The 13,453-nt window shown below is 40.8% G+C and overlaps 2 protein-coding genes and 3 non-coding genes across 8 annotated transcripts; all 5 read right to left on the bottom strand.

Moving 5' to 3' along the window:
* Nucleotides 1-960: 960 nt before the first annotated feature.
* Nucleotides 961-7,470, bottom strand: ncl (nucleolin). 4 transcript variants are annotated; one of them, XM_008331204.3, is made up of 16 exons: nucleotides 7,313-7,470; nucleotides 6,232-6,333; nucleotides 6,051-6,150; nucleotides 5,735-5,845; nucleotides 5,502-5,609; nucleotides 5,082-5,201; nucleotides 4,765-4,902; nucleotides 4,144-4,227; nucleotides 3,852-3,975; nucleotides 3,610-3,746; nucleotides 3,389-3,515; nucleotides 3,014-3,292; nucleotides 2,574-2,716; nucleotides 2,265-2,391; nucleotides 1,779-2,095; nucleotides 961-1,696 (listed from the first exon to the last, which is right to left on the bottom strand). In XM_008331204.3, exons 1-16 carry the CDS (start codon nucleotides 7,328-7,330, stop codon nucleotides 1,632-1,634), a joined length of 2,100 nt encoding a protein of 699 aa, XP_008329426.1. In that variant the 5' UTR covers nucleotides 7,331-7,470; the 3' UTR covers nucleotides 961-1,631. The 4 variants fall into 4 exon arrangements, with proteins under 4 accessions (XP_008329426.1, XP_016886683.1, XP_016886681.1 ...); XM_017031194.2 differs by having other exon boundaries at nucleotides 5,082-5,198; XM_017031192.2 differs by having other exon boundaries at nucleotides 5,735-5,842.
* Nucleotides 2,813-2,945, bottom strand: LOC112486811 (small nucleolar RNA SNORA75). Its single transcript, XR_003049296.1, has one exon. It is a non-coding gene; the product is annotated as a small nucleolar RNA SNORA75 (small nucleolar RNA).
* On the bottom strand, nucleotides 4,968-5,040 carry LOC112486813 (small nucleolar RNA SNORD82). The gene has a single exon (XR_003049298.1). It is a non-coding gene; the product is annotated as a small nucleolar RNA SNORD82 (small nucleolar RNA).
* LOC112486814 (small nucleolar RNA SNORA57) lies at nucleotides 5,283-5,415 on the bottom strand. The gene has a single exon (XR_003049299.1). It is a non-coding gene; the product is annotated as a small nucleolar RNA SNORA57 (small nucleolar RNA).
* A 2,039-nt stretch (nucleotides 7,471-9,509) lies between the features above and the next one.
* Nucleotides 9,510-12,372, bottom strand: nppc (natriuretic peptide C). The gene is made up of 3 exons (XM_008331193.3): nucleotides 12,144-12,372; nucleotides 11,078-11,371; nucleotides 9,510-9,980 (listed from the first exon to the last, which is right to left on the bottom strand). The coding sequence occupies exons 1-2, from the start codon at nucleotides 12,234-12,236 to the stop codon at nucleotides 11,099-11,101; spliced, it is 366 nt and encodes a 121-aa protein (XP_008329415.1). The 5' UTR covers nucleotides 12,237-12,372; the 3' UTR covers nucleotides 9,510-9,980; nucleotides 11,078-11,098.
* Nucleotides 12,373-13,453: the final 1,081 nt, after the last annotated feature.

Genomic DNA, 13,453 nt, shown 5'->3' with positions numbered 1-13,453 from the left:
AAATAAAAACAAAAATGATGTGGATAACAAGTATAGTTTATACAAAAGGTAAAATTAAATCATACAAACTGTTTAAATTTACACGATGTATCTGACAAAGACGTTCATTTTTTTTTCTTTTGTCCACAGCAAACTCATTTGCCAGACCCGTTCCTTTTTTCCTCCTTCTGTAAATTAAGCTATTATGGTTTGCAACAGGAACATTCAGTACTTGCACAAAGTACTTGATTGAAGAGGGTCAAAGTACCATTCTGGCACAGCAGGGTGGGATAGGGTGGAGGGGGGGGGGTCTAAGTAAGGGGCCAAAATGCCCAATAACAGTTAAATATTTTTCAACGACGCTTTCTGGAATGTCCAAAAGCTCTGAAAGTTGATGAAACCAGAGTCCATTCAAAACATAAAACAGACTAATGATTTAGTCATCAAACTTGATTTTCTTCCCTTGGGGTTTGGCTCCAAATCCACCGCCACCTCTTCCCCCTGAAGTACAGAACATACATGCAACCAAGAGCAGTACTTTAGTTTTTCCTAACCTGTCCTGGGTCCAAACTTATTACAAATATAGACAAATAGTATTTGTTGGGGGACAAAATTACCCAATTTCAACTTTTGTTCAAATCCTAAGAAAACTACTACTGTAGTAAATGAGTGAACCTGTCAAACCAGCAGCATTAGGATTCATGTGCTTTCAATATAGCAGAGTGGAAGTGTCAATGTAACAGTATACAGTATTTACCAGGGGACAGGTGCCTACATTTAACATCGCGTAAACTGTAGTATTCGGTAAATAGTACCACGTTAGCCCATGTGGAATGATCACTCTGCCATCCAGTGGACAAAATGCGGTACTACAACTGACTTTAAGCACACTTTAGTTTCAAGGTCAGCCATCTTCTAATTCCCGGATATGAAAACGAGAGCAGCTTGAACTAACATTTTCCATTAGACTGAAGACCGACGTTTTAAAAATCACCACCTACAAGATTTTATTAAATCACATGAAAAGCTCATTTGTAAAGGGGAGAAATTAGTCAGTGAACTACAAATATTTTGTTACCATTTTATGTTACATTGGTACAGTCATTCAACCTATGGCTCAGACAGTTTGTGCCCCAACAAAATGAACTTATGTCACATGTTCTTCCCATCCATCTATATCAAAATATGCTTTGAACATTACAGTAAAACTTCTCAACTAAAGCAAACTAAAAGACAAAATAAAAACAAAAATGATGTGGATAACAAGTATAGTTTATACAAAAGGTAAAATTAAATCATACAAACTGTTTAAATTTACACGATGTATCTGACAAAGACGTTCATTTTTTTTTTCTTTTTTCCACAGCAAACTCATTTGCCAGACCCGTTCCTTTTTTCCTCCTTCTGTAAATTAAGCTATTATGGTTTGCAACAGGAACATTCAGTACTTGCACAAAGTACTTGATTGAAGAGGGTCAAAGTACCATTCTGGCACAGCAGGGTGGGATAGGGTGGAGGGGGGGGGGTCTAAGTAAGGGGCCAAAATGCCCAATAACAGTTAAATATTTTTCAACGACGCTTTCTGGAATGTCCAAAAGCTCTGAAAGTTGATGAAACCAGAGTCCATTCAAAACATAAAACAGACTAATGATTTAGTCATCAAACTTGATTTTCTTCCCTTGGGGTTTGGCTCCAAATCCACCGCCACCTCTTCCCCCTGAAGTACAGAACATAAGTATTAGACAAATACTTTTTTTTAAAATAAACAGCACTACATTGCATCCATAAAACTGTCTTACCTCCAAATCCTCCACGGCTGCCTCCCCTGCTACCGCCGCGTCCGCCAAATCCTCCACGGCCACCTCTGCCGCCACCGCCGCGACCACCAAATCCTCCACGGCCACCTCCTCTGCCACCGCCGCGACCACCAAATCCGCCGCCACCGAATCCACCGCCACCAAATCCTCCTCCGCCGCCTCTGCCTCCACGGAAACCGCCCTCGCCTTTGGGTTTGGCATAGTCCAGGGTGACTCTGCTGCCGTCAATCTCTCCGTCCTCCATTGCCTCCTTGGCTGCCTTGCAGTCTGCCTCGTTGTCAAAGTCCACGAAGCCAAAGCTGAAGACAAGTTGTCGATTACATTTAAATGGTTGACACATAAAACAAGACGAGCGGTGGCTTCACATTAGACACTGGCAACTTTTGCTGATGCTTTAACTTCTAACAGAATCGAGACACAAGCAAGCCTTAATTCATGACATACCAGAAACAGAAATGTCACACCTACCCTTTAGATGAGCCAGTGTCTCTGTCGGTGACTATCCTGGCACCAACTGCACTCTCGAAAGCTTCTCTAAGGGTCTGATCAGTTGTGTCCTCAGAGAGACCCTTGACAAAGAGTGTTTTGGTTGGACCTAGAATGTCAACAAATGTAACCAAAGTTATTATTAAGCCTTAGAATAGTCATATGTTCAGACCAGATCAGGAAGTACGTTTGTCATCAAATACGGCCATCAGGAAGTACGTTTGTCATCAAATACAGCTTAAAAAACATTATACACAGAAAGAAAACACCATTTCAGACTTGACGACCCACCTGAGTTTCCTCTTCCACCATCTCTGCCTCCACTGTTCTGGCTGAACTCCAGTCTGATTGTCCTTCCGTCAATTTCTGTGTTGTTGAGATTTTCTAAAGCATCCTTAGCATCGTCTGCGCTTTCAAACTCTACAAAGGCAAAACTGCACACAGTAGAATAGCTTAGTGGGGACTATTCTGATGTTTTATTACCTAAATAGTTCTAAACATCAAATATGGATTTCTATTCAGTTTAGATAAAATGTTGCACAGCAGACATGTGCAAAAACCCACAAGGTTTGGGTGAGCATGTTTAACCTGTGCACTGGCTCTGCTTCTCGTGCGAATCCAAACATAAACATGGGTTTGTTTAAGAGGAGCTCATGAGAAGGTGCAGCATTCACAAATGCAAATTATGACTTCAACAGCATGTGGTTTTGGTGACTGTCCTGGTTCCTCACCCTTTGGCTCTGCCGTCTTTCTGGGGAATCCTTATGGACACGGCCTTCTCAAATGCAGACTGCAGGGAGTCCTCTGTGGCACTGAACGCCAGATTATTCACCACCAGAGTTTTGCTGGGTGCTCCTGCTGCACTTCCTCCACCAGACACCTTTGCTCCTCTCTGGCTCTTCTCTCCCACATAGTCAACCATGATGGCACGGCCTTGGACGTCAGAGCCCTGAGCCTCCTCCAGCATCTTGTCTGCCTCAGCCTCTGTTTTAAATTCAATGTAGGCAATGCTGGCAGAAACAAACAAAAAAAAAATCATTTCAATCACGCACATTTCATATTCACAGAAGTCAATACAAAATTCCCTAATGATGTCTTGTTCTTACCCTCTGTTTGAACCATTCTGGCCCGGTGGCAACCTAACATCAACTGCACTTTCAAAGACCTCTCTGAGGTCATCAACTGTTGCAGAAAATGGAAGGTTTTTCACAAACAATGTCCTGGAGTCCCTCTCTGTAAGACAAGAAAAGTTGTTTAACGCTCATAGAACTTTAACTCCACAGAAATCCTATTATCAGTCATGGAAGTTAAACAATCAATGTCTTACCTTTCTTGCCTTCCTGCGAAGTCTCTTTGTTGCGGGCCCTATCCAACTTCAATTCCTGACCCATGACCTTTTTGCCGTTGAGCTCTAGTGCTTTCTGCATGTCCTCATCAGTTGAAAACTCCACATAGCCAAACTTCCTGTAAAGTAAGAAATAATAAAAAAAAGGAAATCAGTCAGGTTTTAGTTTACTCTTTGAGATGATTTTAAAATCAAAAAAAAAAAAGAAAAAAAAAAGCACATACTTGGATGCACCTAACCGGACATCAGCAACCTCCAGGTCGTTCTTGGTGAAGAATTTCCTCAGAGATGTTTTGATTTCGTCAAAGTCTTTGTTTGAGTTCAAGTTTCCAACAAAAAGACAAAATGCTAGAAAGAGACAAGAACAAAATTCTCAGTTTGGAGCTTCATTTGTTCAACACTTTTTGAATCAATTGTCAAGTTTCAGAATATAAAAGAGACATCACATATCAGTATTAAGTCCCATGTTGTTCATCATTAAATATTGAACTTCATTGACACTGTGTTTTAACTTACTTTCACCGTCTCCTTTGGCCTTCTTGGCAGGAGGTGTGTCCTTCTTGCCCTCTGCCTTCCTCTTTTTGGGAGTCACTGCAGCTTCTGTAGAGACATGGGAAATAAAAGTTTGGTCAGTCTGGAGGCATCGCTGCAGGGGTGTCTTGTGTGACTACTTATTTCATACATTATTCAGAAATGCAGTTGGATGTTAAATATGGTGCCAGCTATCAGAAGTGTATTCTGACCAGTGTATTCTGCTGCAGTAGTACAACATAATGTAGTGTCCCGTGAGTTTTCAGTCTCATTTCTTCTTTGATCTTTAAGGATCAAAGAACACTTAAAATGGATCAAAGTTACCACGATCAAAGTACGGTAACATCACATTGTGGAGAAATCTAGAGGATTGAGGGGGAACTGAAGGATGGCGTATATCGTATCTTAATTTAATTCCTTTGCTGAGTAAAACTAAAAATTGACTATTTTTGCATGCATGTGATAGAAAGTCACATTAAAAAATTAAAGCAAACTGATTTGGCAACATCTTTAAGATGAGGCATTGTTACAATTGTATATAATGCTGCTGCCACCTTGTCTTGTTAGATCAGCATGGGATCCAAGACAGATTTGATCTGAACTCACCCTCATCATCATCGTCTTCCTCCTCCTCCTCGTCATCATCTTCCTCTTCATCATCGGACTCCTCCTTGGCCTTTACCATGCCTGCTTTCTTTGCCTTAGCAGCTGGGGCCGGGGCGGTGTCCATTTCCTCTTCAGAGTCTAAAAACACAAGCAATTCTTTCAAACTTCTGTAACACTGTGAATTAAGTCAAAGGAGTGACAGCATGTATCAGGAAAAACAATTAGGTGACATCATACGTTTCAGTATTAAGTCCCTTGTTTATCATCATATAAATACATTTGTCAAATCAACTTCATTTAAAAACCATCTCATTCACCTTCATCCTCGTCATCTTCCTCTTCGGAGGACTCTTTTGCAGCTCCAGCCTTTACTGGGGGCTTGGCGGCTGCTTTGGCTGCTTTTTTGGGAGGAGGGGCCTCTTCTTCGGACTCTTCTTCTAGAAACATAAGTATGATGTGTAATGAGGTTGAGCGCTACATACAAGCATGAAGATAATTAAATGAAAGCAAATGCTAGGAAGTGTCACAGCGATTGAGGATAGAACCGGCATACAACAATACCGGCACCGAAGACATAGCGCTGTATTAATATTCCTCCGTACATTACACGCATGAGTACTGACCAACTTCATGCATGCCAAGAAATAGAGGGTGGATGAGAAAACTCAACTGTTTAGCTGAATTTCTAACTTTGAATTAAGAGAACAATGTTAACAAAACCTATCTAAAAGTCTTACCATCATCTTCGTCGTCATCAGACTCAGCAGCAGCTGCTTTGGCCTTAGCTGGTGTTGCTTTTGCAGGGGTCTTTTTTGGTGGAGGGGCCTCTTCTTCAGATTCTTCCTCTGTAGGACAGGAGACATTCTTAAAATCCACAGTCAAGACTTCTGACATATGATAATGTCATACCCAAAATCCAAAACATTGATGTGCAAAAACTTTGGGCCCATGTCCAGTCAGAGCATCTTACCATCATCATCCCTATCTGACTCCTCAGCTTTTGCGGCTGCGGCTTTAGCAGGTGTTCCCTTTGCAGGGGTCTTCTTTGGTGGTGGGGCCTCCTCCTCAGATTCTTCCTCTGCTTGTGGATGAATTTCAGTTGGAGGTCAACAAATGCTACTTGTATAATGTTTAACTCAATTTCAATACCATCTAAATACATTGCAAATGTGCAATTTTTCTTAAACAAACACTCATAGTAAACCATCTACCACAGCACATTATTCTATACACTTTATATGGCATATCAACTTACGAATTCCAAGAGAACATTGTTTTTTGCTTACCAGAGTCATCATCTTCACTTTCAGCTTTTTTGGCATTAGTGCCATTCTTGACAGGGGGCTTAGCTGGGGTTGCTTTCTTCACTGCTTTTGCTGGGGGAGCCTGAAAAAAAAAAAGTCATAAGTAAATAGGGCCAGGAAAATTACCCCATATCAAAATGATATACATGAAGGTGTGTTGCACCTCTTCCTCATCACTGTCTTCCTCACTGGATTCTTCCTCTTCCTCCACATTTTTAGGGGGTGGAGGAGCTTTCTTCTTCTGGGCTACTTGTTTATTCGCTGCCTGCAAGCAAAAAAATTAAAAATTAAAACATTAACGAACAATGTTCGACTTGTCAAAACAACACCTGATTAGCTCAAATGCAGATCGATAAGGTAACAGAGACACGCTGCTACAGCGTGTTTGGAGACATGCGGCACATGAGCCCGCTACAAGCTACATATGAACACGTGTTCATATACATAATACATACTATATATATTCAACGGAGAAATAACTATAGGCATAGTAGGATCACACATTTGAGGAATGAATGACTTGCCTCGTGTGTAAATGGAAGGAGGCGGATTAACCCACGTGGAGCTCAGGGGGTGGAGAAGCTAACACACTTGCTAATGCTACATAAGCACGAGGTAGTTTATGTGACGTCATTTGAAACAAAATTAGCAACGACCAAAAAAAAAATTAGACGATCAAACTGCGTTACCGTCGACGATAATTTCATCGGCCTCACGCTTGGAGTTCGCACGGGCTTCCATTGTGTGTTCTTAGCCACATTGCTATTGCTAATGTTCGCAATTCATTCACCATTTAAATGCCTGCAAATAATACAGCTGAAAACCCAAGTGATCTTGTATCTATTTTTCGAGATTCATTGTATTATTTTCTTTGTGCACATCTAAACACCATTATTAAATCGAGAGCGCGCACGAATAGCCATCTTAGTTTTATCCTTAGCAGGCCAGGAAAACCACACAAACATGGCCGCTCTCAGCAGCAGAAAGAGGGTCAGTTTTAGTCTGTTACCCTTAACACGCGGCTACCACGCTGTGCTCACCGTGCACACTATCAAGCACCAAATTGATAATTTGTGAAAAAAAATTTGAAGGCACAACAACGTTTTAAAATCTTGGCCTTATCTTCCGCAAACGATCCTAATGCAAAGGCCCTGCGCAGAAGCACTATTTTATTTCAATGACGACAGAACAACGTTTTACAGCTATACACACTCTTTTTATAAATGCGTTTTTTTTTTTCTTACCTTTGCTAACTTCACCATGTTGCTGGTTTTGTGTTTCGCCGAAACACAGTTGATTTTAGGGTTGTAGTTGTGACACTAAACGGCTAAAACATGCACGTGGTTCGTCCTACACGATAGAACGTTGGACAGGAAAGACAGTAGACTCGAAGACGCGCTCCTTACTCTCTTACCCTGCGCGTTCTCGAGGACTCCGCCCACATGACTGTTCCTACCAATCAGCCGTTCAAACGGCTGCGCCGTGATCGCGCCTCGTCTGATTGGACAACGGAATTTTGGCGTGTGTCCATAAACATATGGAGAATTTTACCAATCACGTACGTAAATAATAATTTATTTCATATGGGTCAATTTTCTACCCTTCCACTTTTTTAATATAATAGTTTACACCCAATATAATATGATAGCAAAAATAATAATGCATTTGTTTTCAGCGTACTGCCAATGAACAGAAGAGTCTTTATGCCCCATGCAGCTGTTTATCTGAACACGTGGTTGGATCCAGATGGCGTCAGATATCAACCACGTGTGTTGACACGTTTGTTCGAATTGTGTAGTACAAATTAATTTATTCAGATTCTAATTTTCCGCTTTGGTTTAAATTCTGCTGATGATGCTAAGGTTAGAGTAGCTCGACTGTTTAGCAATCAATGACAACATAAAATGACCACGTGAAATGTGATTTTTTTAAAGTTGATTCCAGCCTCTTTTTCCTTGTCATTCTTTACATGTGGTATACTTATTTCTGTTTTTGTCGTTCTGTTACGTTGCGGACACAAAAGTAACATTTTTAACACATTATACAGCGCTAAAAGGTGATACGACAGTGATACATGGGGCACAGTTATCATATATTTATAGTCTATGTGTGTGTGTTCAAATATCTGAATCTGTGTTCAAATAATATATCTTTATATAACGTGTTTAACGTGTAAACCATCGATCTGTACAGAACGATAAGTTCCCCTTTGAGAGAAAAGTAGAGACGGAACATTTGAGTAATTAACACCGAACACCACACAGAGGCAGTATTGCATTTTACATTTTGCGCCTACTTCCCAGAATACTATTTAAAAATAATTTCTGTTTGCATTATTTTGGGAGTATTGCGGTCTCAGAAGCCCACGGATAATGTATCGTTTGTTTACTGAAGTGAAGTTATGTCTTACATGTAAATATCACGCACTTTGGATTCTGACTCTCAAAATATGTCGTCCAAACGGACCGGAACTACAAATAAGTTACTGCGAGCCTGCACTGCAGTGCCACTTAGTGGTACGGCTATGTTACTACTAAGAACGCACCTGGCCTCCTATACACATGTGCAGTATGAGATGCATCGTTCCATTTCTTACAGCGTCCTGCATGAACCGTAACAACGTCATTTGATTTGATCTTAAACTCAATTTTATCTAATCTGAAACTCAATTTTCAGAACCATGTGGTTCAAGCCCCATCTTGAGCCCTGTTGCCTCACCAAATCGTGTGTATGCTTGTAATAGTGGATTCTTATCGTTTTAACATAGATTGATCAAAGCCCAGTACTCATGACAAATGTCATGGACAGTTTTGTGTGTAATTGAAAGTAAAACTGCAGTCATTTACTCGCAGGTTGTTCAGAGAAGAGCCTTTATCTAAAGTTACTGGTCGTTTTTATGCTGTATCTGCTTCACTGTTTTGGCTTAACATCCAAGTAAGCATCATTAGGAGTTTATAACTTTGCTACTGCTACTATTATGAAATGATTTAAACCTGTAATTACGGTAATCATGTGTAGTTAAATTCTTATCTGTCAGTTTCCTTTGTGTTATTCTTATCTCAGTACAATATCATGAAACTGTGTTTTTTTTTTCTTGTGCGATGTCTTTCTTAATGTCAAGTTGAATGTGAAAACATCAAAATAACGTTAACACATGGCCAAATTCAGATTAATTAGACATGATTATAGATATAATAATTCTAGATTATCTAATTCATTTTACTGCATTTCTGTCTCACAGTGAACTTGCATGAGCTGTTTCTGTGCCTCTAAGGTGCCTGCATGAATAACACTGTGCAAGTGAATGTGACTATAGTCAGAGAAACACAAAACCCCGAGAAGATCCATGTAAGTGCACATAGAATGTTCTTTTTTTTCTTTATCATTTTTGAAAACAATTACAGCTATTTGAGACAAAAGAAAAAAAACAAAAAAACAAAAAATGAATTGACCTGCAGTTTGCGTTCATTTCCAAAATGGTACATAAATAAAACTCATATTTATAAATATCTCTTTTTATAAACATATAAATAGTTTTTTTTTAAACATAAATACATTTATGCAGCGGAAGATTAAGTACATGAATGTACAGCAGCAGCGGCAAAAATGTACAGCTTTGCAGATTGTAGTTTTTACACCTTTGCCCACGATCTCGTCATATGCACCTGCGTCTGGACTGTTGTGTGTGGTATACATACATGTATATGCCGTATGTATATGCTGAATATTATATTGATTTATAGGAGGGTTTTGTAGTATTGTCATCTCAGTCTTTGTTCCCACTGCCCGCTTTGACTTTCGTACCGAAAATCTGTCACATGGATGAGTTCTTCTTTGACTTTTGATTTTTTTTCCCCACGTCAGTTGAGAGCAAACTGAACCACTTCTCGTCCAAAACTATCGTCCAGAAGTCTAAAGAGAGAAAAGAAACAAGAAGTAACACCGTTAGTGTTTGGAAGTCACCCAAGGTTGGTGCTCATTCTAAAATGCTCCCTTCTGACTCTTCACAAATGCATTTAACCTGTGACAAACATACAGCATGTCCAGCACAGACCGCCACAATAATGACACACTCAAGTGTCAGCTGATGAGAAACACACTCCTGGCCAATAAAGTTAGCCCCAAATCAAAGTTGGCGGAACTTTGCAGTGTGCCACGACCACAAAAAAACTCCGAGCCCCAGGACTAACTGTGCGTCACCTAGAGCTTCCTCCCCATGTTGTGAACCCCTGCAGTCTCTTTATTGTTCTTGCTAAAAACACTCAGATAAAGAGAATAGTGTTTCCCAGAAGCGTCTTTTCAAGTTCAAATAAACGTGTGTGGGTTTGCTCGTCCACTCCCTCTCTGCTCTCTCTCTCCCTCTCTCTCTCTCTGTCTGTCCTCTTTCTCCTTTAACTGGATGGATCCCTGCAGTGTCTTAGATGAAACAGATGGATCCATTCACGATGATGCATGTTAATACAAGTGTTAACTTCCTCAACACTCACTGAGATTTTTTTTTTCCCATGCACTACTTCACATGGGTCTGGCTCTGAGTGGGATTTCCCGCTTTCTTGAAGGGGGTTCCTTTCCTGTGAGGATCCCCACCCAAACCCCTCCTCACACACACTAACACACTCACACATTCATATTCAGCCACTCTGTTGATAATGTGAGGTCAGTCAGACAGATGTCATATAGAACGTGAATGTATGTCCTGTGTTTAATGTGACTTGTTGTTTACCATTAGTCCAATGGGACGTTTTAACCATAAACATCCATCACACGTTGCAATGTTTAAAATTCCAATTTGCATCTTTTCCATATTATTTATTGACAAAAAGTCATATCTGATCACAGCCCGGTTTCTGACTCCATCCGATTCTCTAATGTATTTAATGTCTTTATAGTTTCAATTATTGTTTTCCCTTTTATTTATTGATTCCAACCAATTTTCATCAATTTCTATAAATCAGATCAGTACTTTATCAGTGTTCATTCACAGCTGTAGGACAGTGATCTGAACTCACCATCCGTGCTCTCCTCCAGCCCTAGCAGCCCATCCCGCTGATGGTCCCTATCCTGTCCATCTTGTGTCCGAAGCAGCCACTCCGCGACGCGGAGCCCCCTTTCTTGTTCCCAGATTTGTGTCTCCTGGGCGCGGGTTGGTCGTTGAGGAGTCGAGCCCACATCCCTCTGGCGCGGGTGTCCACGCGCAAATCTCGCAGTAACCGTAACCGGGAGCGCACAGCATCCAGACGCCTCTCCCTCTCCTCCGACTCCAGAAACTCCGCCAGTTCCTCGCCCAACAAACTTCGAAGAGACTGGAATAAAAAAGGCGCACATTTTTTATAAATACAGTTGGAGTCCAAAAACAAAAACAAAGCTGTGGTAAATTTACGCACAAAACTGTGCCGTTTACGCGCGGAACCAAATGTAGTCTTACTTCAAACGCCACGGTTTTGTATTCAGTAAGTATAAGTCCTAAACAGGCATCAATTCGACATCTTTCTAATACATTTTTAAGATTTAGAAAATATATTGATCAGCTGCAGCACCGCCTTCAGTAAGACAGGTGCCTGTAAGACTGCGGCTCTGGTCATCTGTGCCGTCCAGATGCTGCATTTGCAGCCATTAACACTGGGTAAATGAGCACAAAACCTCATTTGACATTAACACTTGTGTCTGTTTGACTGTGTAAAAAAAACAAACCAAACATTGTGTCCATGTTGTTTTAATTACACTGGTTCTAACGGAAGGCTGTTTTCGGGCTCTGTCCTTTGGTTTTCCTCATCTGTGTCAGCGTCTAATTCTAAAATAACTGAACGCCAATGATGCTGAAAGGCAAGAACAATAATCTCTGCTGTCTCTGAGGATTAGACAAGACTGAAACATTGTGTTTGGAAAGAAGAGTGTTGGGAAAAATTGGTTTGGAAGTTTTAGATTCAGGGAGTGGAAATAAAATCGCCTCGGGTGAAATTATGAAACATGATGCGTAAAACTAACATCCTTGTGCGTCTGAGCCACTGAGCAGCTGTTCTCCCCTGGAAAAAGTGTAAAGTCTTGGTGAAAAGAGTTAAAATGATGCATTCTTACCTTCTGCTGCGCCTGAGATAACGGTTTCGCCCCAATTCTCACTGAAAGCAAGGTGACCATAAGTCCACAAGCCACCAAGTAGGACAAGTTCATCCTGACAAGTCTTGTATTCTCTCGGAGATTCCTCTACACTGGAGTTGAGAAACGGCAGCCAGCAGTCAGTCAGCTGTTAGACATAAAAGGCTTCGGTCCGTCCTTTCCTCCAAAGCTGCTCAAGTGCTCCTCTAAACTCGGTGTAATAGTCCTCACTGCTTTATAGCCAGCCCATGGTGATGTAATGACAACCTGCGTAATGGTCCTCCTTCCTCGCCAACTGCCTGTTTTCTCTACCTGCCTGTGGTCACGTCATAGCGGAGATTAATTAAAATGATACAAGCAGCGGTCATCAGCAGCCTGGGAGGAAACAAGATAGTCCATGATCCATCATAAGGCACCGTTTCTTTGTCAACCTTCAGGTCCCTTTGGCGCAGATGCAGCGGCTGAAATCGAAGGTGCCTTCAAAGGCTGCGCATAAGGAGCTGAAGAGCGACTTTGGCAGAAAAATGACTTCCAAGATGCCAACCGCCTGCCCTGCGAAACATCTCAACAAGTCTATAATTTCTACCGAAAACGACGCACTGGTCCCGGTGATGGCAATTTAAACGATGGAAGTGCAGTTCAATTGAAGCGGGAGTTCATGGTCAGAGAGTGTCCTCCTAATCTGAGTCACTCCTTAAACAATTGCTCTGAGCTCATGTGAAAACTTGGTTTTCTTTAATTATGAAACCGAACAAGATCCACACACAATAAGACACGAACCGATTGGAACTGTCTGACGGTTCCCTTAGACACTGAGGTACAGTGATGCAACACAGTAAATCAGTGTTGCAACATGTATCAAATTGAAAAGTCTGGACCTGACGGGATCATGTGAAACCGTGGAATAATCACTTCACTTGCATGTTTGTTAACAAGTGGTTGGTTCATGCACACAAATGTTTCCCAATGAGCAAAAAGAACCTCATTATAAATGAATTAACGTGGTGTTTTGGTAGGGAAGCAGTAACCTTTATAAGAGTCCAAAACATACAAAAGTAACATATCACAAAACCACGATATTGTAATCACAATATTACAGTATACAATATTGAAATTGAATTGCGATATTGTCATATATGTACATATGTATACGTAAAGGAATATATTAAACTATTTAAGAAAAAATAATCACTTGATTCTTAACCTTTTCTAGACTGTAGGAGACTCTGTTAAGACCAGGCTTTCATTCTATTTAATTCTATTCTATTTTATTCTATTGAACTCTGCTCTAC

This window comes from Cynoglossus semilaevis, chromosome 2 (genome assembly GCF_000523025.1).
Source record: "Cynoglossus semilaevis isolate Cse_v1.0 chromosome 2, Cse_v1.0, whole genome shotgun sequence".
Taxonomy (NCBI): Eukaryota; Metazoa; Chordata; class Actinopteri; order Pleuronectiformes; family Cynoglossidae; genus Cynoglossus; species Cynoglossus semilaevis.
This window is presented reverse-complemented; position numbering and strand designations above follow the sequence as displayed.